We start from the raw sequence: 11,159 nt of genomic DNA, 5'->3' as shown, positions 1-11,159 counted from the left end.
TTACACACAGCATAACTTTATACAAACACACGACACACACACATCATTGTAGCTTTACACACAGCATAACTTTATACAAACACACACGACACACACATCATTGTAGCTTTACACACAGCATAACTTTATACAAACTTACACGACACACACACACATCATTGTAGTTTTACACACAGCATGACTTTATACACACACACACACGACACACACACACATCATTGTAGTTTTACACACAGCATAACTTTATACAAACACACGACACACACACACATCATTGTAGTTTTACACACAGCATAACTTTATACAAACACACACGACACACACACACATCATTGTAGTTTTACACACAGCATGACTTTATACAAACACACACGACACACACACACATCATTGTAGTTTTACACACAGCATGACTTTATACAAACACACACGACACACACACACATCATTGTAGCTTTACACACAGCATGACTTTATACAAACACACGACACACAGACATCATTGTAGTTTTACACACAGCATAACTTTATACAAACACACACGACACACACACATCATTGTAGTTTTACACACAGCATAACTTTATACAAACACACACGACACACACACATCATTGTAGTTTTACACACAGCATAACTTTATACAAACACACACGACACACACACATCATTGTAGCTTTACACACAGGGTAACTTTATACACATACGACACAAACACATCAATGTAGCTTTACACACAGCATAACTTTATATAAACACACACGACACAGCTCAGGATAACGTTGTTACAGACATCTTACGCGATAAATCCGAGGTGCAAACGATGACAAAGACAAATTGTCCCCCCACCACCCGTGTAGCCTCAACACATTGCAGGGGCAAGTGCTGTTCGGAGCGAATAGCAGCGCCTATGAAGGCTTCCGACAGCGTCGGATGAACTGGTACGGGGCATGTAGCGTGTGTTATACTGGTAGGAACGAAGTGAACCAGCCTACAATAGATTATATCGTCCGTCCGATGTCCGATTAGGTGTCGCAGCATCGCCCCCTACTGCAAACACTTGGCAGGACCCTGCAAAAACCTTTAGACTCAGTGAGGCTTTCCTGGCTAAACAAGTGTAACATTCCCTTATAATTCCCTCAGATAGTTTTCAATTAAAACATTTAAATTAAAATTTAACTCACAGCGGCCTAAAGCCTACAGCTAGGCCTAAAGCCTAGAACTAGGCCTCAAACTCTCCCTTCGTATCGTACCCCCGCGTGTGTGAAAGGGAGTTAATGTTTAACAATGTTACATTCCCTGATGTTTTTTTTTTAAATAGAAACATTTACATTTAAAGCTTTTACATAAATAATTAAAACATTTAAATTAAAAATTAACTCACAGCGGCCTAAAGCCTACAGCTAGGCCTAAAGCCTAGAACTAGGCCTCAAACTCTCCCTTCGTATCGTACCCCCGCCAATTTCATTTTATTATAGCCATTCATTTGTTCGTTCCTCCCAGCCCACCCCGCAGGGATCTGTTAAAGGGGCCCTAAATAAAATAAAATAAATATTAAAACACACACGTGTGTAACGCGCACAGTCAAATGTATTTGTTCATTTGCTAAACAGCCCACAGACAATGCGACCAATCGCTAACCTGAAGCACCCAGTCGTTCGTAAAAGTCAAAGGGCGGTATAGTACTATAGTAGTCAGTATAGTACTATAGTGGTACAGCCCTGCTAGAGGCTACCTGGGGGATCTTTGTCTGTGTGCGTGGTGTGTGTAGTACATAGACACTGCTGCTACTCGCTAGCTAACAGCACTTGCCCCTACAGTCCTGCTAGAGGCTACCTGGGGGAGCTTTGTCTGTGCGTGTGGTGTGTGTAGTACATAGACACTGCTGCTGCTACTCGCCAGCTAACAGCACTTGCCCCTACAGCCCTGCTAGAGGCTACCTGGGGGATCTTTGCCTGTGCGTGATGGAGTGATGGGGAGAGAGACGCAGACTCCAAATATACAACAACAGCAGCAGCAGCAGCTATCGTCAGTTGGAATGTGGGCACACTGAGTGCCCCTGGGGCAACAGTCGGTGGCTGAGTGCCCTGGGGGCAACAGGCGGTGGCTGAGTGCCCCAGGGGCTCCAGGCAGTGTCTGGATGCCCTGGGGGCAACAGTCTGTGTCTGAGTGCCCCTGGGGCAACAGTCGGTGGCTGGGTGCCCTGGGGGCTCCAGGCGGTGTCTGGGTGCCCTGGGGGCTACAGGCGGAAGCTGGGCTGGCGCCCGTCAATGTGCCTGAGGCGGAGGCTGACTGCCCTGGGGGCTACAGGCTGGGTGCCCTGGGGGCTCCAGGCGGTGTCTGAGTGCTCTGGGGGCTCCAGGCTGAAGCTGAGTGCCCTGGGGGCTCCAGGCTGGGTGCCCTGGGGGCTACTGGCGGAGTACCCTGGGGGCTACAGGCGGAAGCTGGGCTGGCGCCCGTCAATGTGCCCTGGGGGCTCCAGGCTGAAGCTGATTGCCCCGGGGGCTACAGGCTGGGTGCCCTGGGGGCTACAGGCTGGGTGCCCTGGGGGCTACAGGCTGGGTGCCCTGGGGGCTACAGGCTGGGTGCCCTGGGGGCTACAGGCGGAAGCTGGGCTGGCGCCCGTCGATGTGCCTGAGTCGGAGGTAAACATCGGTGCCGATGCCCTGCATGGAGCGCAGGGCGAGGGAGCCGCCCAGGAAGGCGGCGTAGGCTCGACACACGGCCAGGCCCACGCCGTGCCTGGTGTGAGACAGAGTCAGTCAGTCAGTCACTGTCAGTCACTCAGTGAGCCAGCCAGTCAGTGAGTCAGTCAGTGAGTCAGTCAGTCAGTGAGTCAGTCAGTGAGTCAGTGAGTCAGTGGGTCAGTCAGTGAGTCAGTCAGTGAGTCAGTGAGTCAGTCAGTGAGTCAGTGAGTCAGTCAGTGAGTCAGTCACTCAGTCAGCCAGTCAGTCAGTGAGTCAGTGAGTCAGTCAGTCACTCACCCACCAACCCACCCACCCACTCATCCACCCACCCACCCACCCACTCATCCACCCACCCACGGCAAGGCCCACGCCGTGCCTGGTGTGAGAGAGAGAGAGTCAGTCAGTGAGTCAGTCAGTGAGTCAGTGAGTGAGTCAGTGAGTGAGTGAGTCAGTGAGTCAGTGAGTCAGTGAGTCAGTCAGTCAGTGAGTGAGTCAGTGAGTCAGTCAGTGATTCAGTCAGTGAGTCAGTGAGTGAGTCAGTGAGTCAGTCAGTGAGTCAGTCACTCAGTCAGCCAGTCAGTCAGTGAGTCAGTCAGTCAGTCACTCACCCACCAACCCACCCACCCACTCATCCACCCACCCACCCACCCACTCACCCACCCACCCACCCACCCACTCACCCACCCACTCACCCACCCACCCACTCACCCACCCACCCACCCACTCACCCACCCACCCACCCACTCACCCACCCACCCACCCACTCACCCACCCACCCAACCACCCACCCACCCACTCACTCACCCACCCACCCACTCACTCACCCACCCACCCACTCACTCACTCACCCACCCACCCACTCACCCACCCACTCACCCACCCACCCACCCACTCATCCACCCACCCACGGCAAGGCCCACGCCGTGCCTGGTGTGAGAGAGAGAGAGTCAGTCAGTGAGTCAGTCAGTGAGTCAGTGAGTGAGTCAGTGAGTGAGTGAGTCAGTGAGTCAGTGAGTCAGTGAGTCAGTCAGTCAGTGAGTGAGTCAGTGAGTCAGTCAGTCAGTCAGTGAGTCAGTGAGTGAGTCAGTGAGTCAGTCAGTGATTCAGTCAGTGAGTCAGTGAGTGAGTCAGTGAGTCAGTCAGTGAGTCAGTCACTCAGTCAGCCAGTCAGTCAGTGAGTCAGTCAGTCAGTCACTCACCCACCAACCCACCCACCCACTCATCCACCCACCCACCCACCCACCCACCCACCCACTCACCCACCCACCCACCCACCCACCCACTCACCCACTCACCCACCCACCCACCCACCCACTCACCCACCCACCCACTCACCCACCCACCCACTCACCCACCCACCCAACCACCCACCCACTCACTCACCCACCCACCCACCCACTCACTCACCCACCCACCCACCCACCCACTCACTCACCCACCCACCCACTCACTCACTCACCCACCCACCCACTCACCCACCCACCCACCCACTCACTCACCCACCCACCCACCCACCCACTCACCCACCCACCCACCCACCCACCCACTCACCCACCCACTCACCCACCCACCCACCCACCCACTCACCCACCCACCCACCCACTCACCCACCCACCCACTCACCCACCCACCCACCCACCCACCCACCCACCCACCCACCCACTCACCCACCCACTCACCCACCCACCCACCCACTCACCCAACCACCCACCCACCCACCCACCCACTCACTCACCCATCCACCCACTCACTCACTCACTCACCCACCCACTCACTCACTCACTCACCCACTCACCCACCCACTCACCCACTCACCCACCCACTCACCCACTCACCCACCCACTCACCCACTCACCCACTCACCCACCCACCCACCCACTCACCCACCCACCCACCCACTCACTCACCCACCCACCCACCCACCCACTCACCCACCCACCCACTCAACCACCCACCCACCCACTCACCCGTGCCACGGCCCATGTTGCAGGCGGCTCTCCGCCATGTGGCGCTCCGCGTCACTCATCCCGCCCATCGCCTCCTCCTCCGCCGCCTGCCACTGGACCCCATCACCACCCCCCTCCTCCTCCCTCGCGGCCTCCGTCGTGAAAAAGTAGTCCGTGGCAGGCCCCATCACCTCGTGCGGAATCCCTCCGCCCCGGTCGGATATCCTGGGAGGGAGGTCACTGGTCAGTTATGTGGGTCTCTGTGGGTCTCTGTGGGTTTCTGTGGGTCTCTGTGGGTTTATGTGGGTCCCTGTGGGTTTATGTGGGTCCCTGTGGGTTTCTGTGGGTCTCTGTGTGTCTCTGTGTGTCTCTGTGGGTCTTTGTGGGTCTCTGTGGGTCTCTGTGGGTTTCTGTGGGTCCCTGTGGGTTTCTGTGTGTCTCTGTGGGTCTCTGTCTCTGTGGGTCTCTGTGAGTCTCTGTGAGTCTCTGTGAGTCTCTGTGGGTCTTTGTGGGTCTCTGTGGGTTTATGTGGGTCCCTGTGGGTTTCTGTGGGTCTCTGTGGGTCTCTGTGAGTCTCTGTGGGTCTCTTGAGTTATTGTGGGTTTCTGTGGGTCTCTGTGGGTCTCTGTGGGTTTATGTGGGTTTATGTGAGTCTCTGTGGGTCTTTGTGGGTCTCTGTGGGTTTCTGTGGGTCTCTGTGTGTCTCTGTGGGTCTCTGAGTCTTTGTGGGTTTCTGTGGGTCTCTGTGGGTCTCTGTGGGTTTATGTGGGTTTATGTGGGTTTATGTGAGTCTCTGTGGGTCTCTGTGGGTCTCTGTGTGTCTCTGTGTGTCTCTGTGTGTCTCTGTGGGTCTCTGTGGGTCTCTGTGGGTCTCTGTGGGTTTCTGTGGGTCTCTGTGGGTCTCTGTGAGTCTCTGTGGGTCTCTGAGTCTTTGTGGGTTTCTGTGGGTTTATGTGGGTTTATGTGAGTCTCTGTGTAGGTCTTTGTGGGTCTCTGTGGGTTTCTGTGGGTCTCTGTGAGTCTCTGTGGGTCTCTGAGTCTTTGTGGGTTTCTGTGGGTCTCTGTGGGTCTCTGTGGGTTTATGTGGGTTTATGTGGGTTTATGTGGGTTTATGTGAGTCTCTGTGGGTCTCTGTGTGTCTCTGTGTGTCTCTGTGGGTCTCTGTGGGTCTCTGTGAGTCTCTGTGGGTCTCTGTGGGTCTCTGTGTCTCTGTGGGTCTCTGTGAGTTTCTGTAGGTATTTGTGAGTCTCTGTGGGTCTATGTAGGTCTCTGTCTCTGTGGGTATCTGTGGGTTTATGTGTGTCTCTGTGGGTCTCTGTGAGTCTCTGTGGGTCTCTGTGAGTCTCAGTGTGTCCCTGTGAGTCTCTGTGGGTATCTGTGGGTCTCTGTGAGTCTCTGTGGGTCTCTGTGGATCTCTGTGAGTGTTTGTGAGTCTCTGTGGGTCTCTGTGAGTCTCTGTGAGTCTCTGTGAGTTTCTGTGAGTCTCTGTGGGTTTCTGTGGGTCTCTGTGGGTCTCTGTGGGTCTCTGTGAGTCTCTATGGGTATCTGTGGGTCTCTGTGAGTCTCTGTGAGTCTTTGTGGGTCTCTGTGGGTCCATGTGGGTCTCTGTGGGTGTCTGTGGGTCTCGGTGGGTCTCGATGGGTCTCTGTGGGTCTCTGTGAGTCTCTATGGGTCTCTGTATGTCACTGTGGGTCTCTGTGGGTCTCTGTGGGTCTCTGTGGGTCTCTGTGTGTCTCTGTGGGTCTCTGTGAGTCTCTGTGTGTCTCTGTGGGTCTCTGTGTGTCTCTGTGGGTCTCTGTGTGTCTCTGTATGTCTCTGTGGGTCTCTGTGGGTCTCTGTGGGTATCTGTGGGTCTCTGTGGGTCTCTGTGGGTCTCTGTGTGTCTCTGTGGGTGTCTGTAAGTCTCTGTGGGTCTCTGAGTCTTTGTGGGTTTCTGTGGGTCTCTGTGAGTCTCTGTGGGTCTCTGTGAGTCTCTGTGGGTCTCTATGGGTGTCTGTGTGTCTCTGTGGGTCTCTGTGTGTCTCTGTGGGTCTCTGTGAGTCTTTGTGGGTCTCTGTGTGTCTCTGTGGGTCTCTGTCTCTATGGGTGTCTGTAAGTCTCTGTGAGTGTGAACCTGAAGATGAAGTCGATGTCGTTGTTGGCGATGGTGACCACCACGTCGGGAACGCTGGACCCAGACCCCACGTGGCACTGCATGCTGGCACTGCCGATAGAAACAGACACACACACAGACACACACAGACACACAGACACACACACACAGACACACAGACACACATAGACACACACACACACATAGACACACACACATAGAAACACACACACAGACGCACACACACAGACACATACACACACACACCGACACACACAGACATAGACACATAGACACACACACATAGACACACACACACACAGACACACATAGATACACACACACACATAGACACACACACACAGACACACAGACACACACAGACACACACACACCGACACACACACAGCCACACACACACACACATAGACACACACACACACCGACACACACACAGCCACACACACATAGACACACACACACACACCGACACACCCACTCACACACACTGACACTCACCCACCCACTCACACACAACGACACACACTGACACACACACCCCGACACACACACACACTGACACACACACCCACCCACTCACACACACCGACACACTCACATAGACACACACACACACATAGACACATACACACACACACCGACACACATAGACACACACCGACACACACTCACTCACCCACCCACTCACACACACAGACACACACAGACACACAGACACACACACACAGACACACAGACACACATAGACACACACACACACATAGACACACACACATAGAAACACACACACAGACGCACACACACAGACACATACACACACACACCGACACACACAGACATAGACACATAGACACACACACATAGACACACACACACACAGACACACATAGATACACACACACACATAGACACACACACACAGACACACAGACACACACAGACACACACACACCGACACACACACAGCCACACACACACACACATAGACACACACACACACCGACACACACACAGCCACACACACATAGACACACACACACACACCGACACACCCACTCACACACACCGACACTCACCCACCCACTCACACACAACGACACACACTGACACACACACCCCGACACACACACACACCGACACACACCCACCCACTCACACACACCGACACACTCACATAGACACACACACACACATAGACACATACACACACACACCGACACACATAGACACACACCGACACACACTCACTCACCCACCCACTCACACACACCGACACACTCACACACAACGACACACACACACACACACACCCACAACGACACAAACACACATACAACGACACACACACTCACCCACCCACCCACTCACACACACCGACACTCACACACAGACACATAGACACACACACCGACACACACACACAGACATAGACACAGATACACACACATAGACACACACACATAGACACACACACACATACACACACACACACACACCTACTCACACACAACGACACACACACACACCGACACACACCCACCCACCCACTCACACACACACCGACACACACACACACCGACACACAACGACACACACACTCACCCACCCACTCACACACACACTCACCCACCCACCCACTCACCCACTCACCACCCACCCACCCACACACACCCACCCACTCACTCACCCACACACACACACACTCACCCACACACACACAACGACACACACACACACAACGACACACACACTCACTCACCCACCCACTCACTCACCCACCCACTCACCCACCCAGTCACTCACCCACCCACCCACTTACACACACCGACACACCCCCACCCACTCACACACTGACACACACACACCCACACAGCCCTCACCGCATGGCGTTGGCGAGCAGCTCGGGCAGGGCGTACTCCAGCGGTGTGTGGATGTAGGGGAAGCAGGCGGCCACGTGGCCCGTCACGCGCACGGACGGCGCAAACCCGAACCGGCGCTCCGTCACACGCCTGCTCAAGCCGGGCGGGGCGAGAGCGGTGGCGTGTTAGAGGCTACCTGGGGGAGCTTTGTCTGTCTGTGTGTGCTGTGTGTAGTGCATAGACACTGCTGCTACTCGCTAGCTAACAGCACTTGCCCCTACAGCTCTGCTGGAGGCTACCTGGGGGAGCTTTGTCTGTGCGTGTGGTGTGTGTAGTACATAGACACTGCTGCTGCTACTCGCTAGCTAACAGCACTTGCCCCTACAGCCCTGCTAGAGGCTACCTGGGGGAGCTTTGTCTGTGTAACAGCACTTGCCCCTACAGCTCTGCTGGAGGCTACCTGGGGGAGCTTTGTCTGTGCGTGTGGTGTGTGTAGTACATAGACACTGCTGCTGCTACTGGCTAGCTAACAGCACTTGCCCCTACAGCCCTGCTAGAGGCTACCTGGGGGAGCTTTGTCTGTGTGTGCGTGCTGTGTGTAGTGCATAGACACTGCTGCTGCTACTCTCATGGTGAGTGGCTGGGTGAGTGACTGGGTGAGTGACTGGGTGAGTGACTGAGTGAGTGGCTGGGTGAGTGACTAAGTGAGTGAGTGACTGGGTGAGTGGCTGGGTGAGTGGCTGGGTGAGTGACTGGGTGAGTGACTGAGTGAGTGGCTGGGTGAGTGACTAAGTGAGTGAGTGACTGGGTGAGTGGCTGGGTGAGTGGCTGGGTGAGTGACTGGGTGAGTGACTGAGTGAGTGGCTGGGTGAGTGACTAAGTGAGTGAGTGACTGGGTGAGTGGCTGGGTGAGTGGCTGGGTGAGTGACTGAGTGAGTGGCTGGGTGAGTGACTAAGTGAGTGAGTGACTGGGTGAGTGGCTGGGTGAGTGGCTGGGTGAGTGACTGGGTGAGTGACTGAGTGAGTGGCTGGGTGAGTGACTAAGTGAGTGAGTGACTGGGTGAGTGGCTGGGTGAGTGGCTGGGTGAGTGACTGGGTGAGTGACTGAGTGAGTGGCTGGGTGAGTGACTAAGTGAGTGAGTGGCTGGGTGAGTGGCTGGGTGAGTGACTGGGTGAGTGACTGGGTGAGTGACTGAGTGAGTGGCTGGGTGAGTGACTAAGTGAGTGAGTGACTGGGTGAGTGGCTGGGTGAGTGGCTGGGTGAGTGACTGGGTGAGTGACTGGGTGAGTGACTGGGTGAGTGACTGAGTGAGTGGCTGGGTGAGTGACTAAGTGAGTGAGTGACTGGGTGAGTGGCTGGGTGAGTGGCTGGGTGAGTGACTGGGTGAGTGACTGGGTGACTGGGTGAGTGACTGGGTGAGTGGGTGAGTGAATTGGTGAGTGACTGGGTGAGTGACTGGGTGACTGGGCGAGTGACTGGGTGAGTGGCTGGGTGAATGAGTGGGTGAGTGACTAAGTGGCTGGGTGAGTGGCTGGGTGAGTGAGTTGGTGAGTGACTGGTTGAGTGAGTGAGTGACTGGGTGAGTGACTGGGTGAGTGACTGGGTGGGTGACTGGGTGAGTGACTGGGTGAGTGACTGAGTGAGTGAGTGACTGGGTGAGTGACTGGGTGAGTGAGTGGGTGACTGGGTGAGTGACTGGGTGAGTGGGTGAGTGAGTGGGTGAGTGAGTGGGTGAGTGACTGGGTGAGTGACTGGGTGAGTGACTGGGTGAGTGACTGGGTGACTGGGTGAGTGAGTGGGTGAGTGAGTGACTGGGTGAGTTGGTGGGTGAGTGGGTGAGTGGGTGAGTGACTGGGTGAGTGACTGGGTGAGTGAGTGACTGCGTGAGTGACTGGGTGAGTGAGTGGGTGACTGGGTGAGTGACTGGGTGAGTGGGTGAGTGAGTGGGTGAGTGAGTGGGTGAGTGACTGGGTGAGTGACTGGGTGAGTGAGTGAGTGAGTGACTGGGTGAGTGACTGGGTGACTGGGTGAGTGAGTGGGTGAGTGAGTGACTGGGTGAGTGGCTGGGTGAGTGGGTGAGTGACTGGGTGAGTGACTGGGTGAGTGACTGGGTGAGTGAGTGACTGGGTGAGTGACTGGGTGAGTGGGTGAGTTAGTGGGTGAGTGAGTGAGTTGGTGAGTGAGTGGGTGAGTGACTGGGTGACTGGGTGAGTGAGTGGGTGAGTGAGTGGGTGAGTGAGTGGGTGACTGGGTGAGTGGGTGGGTGAGTGGGTGAGTGGGTGAGTGACTGGGTGAGTGACTGGGTGAGTGAGTGACTGGGTGAGTGACTGGGTGAGTGGGTGAGTAAGTGGGTGAGTGAGTGAGTGACTGGGTGAGTGGCTGGGGTGAGTGGGTGAGTGGGTGAGTGACTGAGTGAGTGAGTTGGTGAGTGAGTGGGTGAGTGACTGGGTGACTGGGTGAGTGAGTGGGTGAGTGAGTGGGTGACTGGGTGAGTGGGTGAGTGAGTTGGTGAGTGAGTGGGTGAGTGACTGGGTGAGTGGGTGGGTGAGTGAC

General features: G+C 55.1%; 1 protein-coding gene across 1 annotated transcript; it reads right to left on the bottom strand.

Annotated features, from left to right (window-relative positions):
• Positions 1–274: 274 nt before the first annotated feature.
• On the bottom strand, positions 275–8,775 carry LOC144737394 (branched-chain alpha-ketoacid dehydrogenase kinase-like). The gene is made up of 4 exons (XM_078620073.1): positions 8,627–8,775; positions 6,747–6,836; positions 4,655–4,858; positions 275–2,742 (listed from the first exon to the last, which is right to left on the bottom strand). The coding sequence occupies exons 1-4, from the start codon at positions 8,629–8,631 to the stop codon at positions 2,598–2,600; spliced, it is 444 nt and encodes a 147-aa protein (XP_078476199.1). The 5' UTR covers positions 8,632–8,775; the 3' UTR covers positions 275–2,597.
• Positions 8,776–11,159: the final 2,384 nt, after the last annotated feature.

This window comes from Lampetra planeri, chromosome 69 (genome assembly GCF_965212315.1).
Source record: "Lampetra planeri chromosome 69, kcLamPlan1.2.h2, whole genome shotgun sequence".
Taxonomy (NCBI): domain Eukaryota; kingdom Metazoa; phylum Chordata; class Hyperoartia; order Petromyzontiformes; family Petromyzontidae; genus Lampetra; species Lampetra planeri.
The sequence above is the reverse complement of the archived record's forward strand: the minus strand, read 5'-3'. Positions and strand labels throughout refer to the sequence as shown.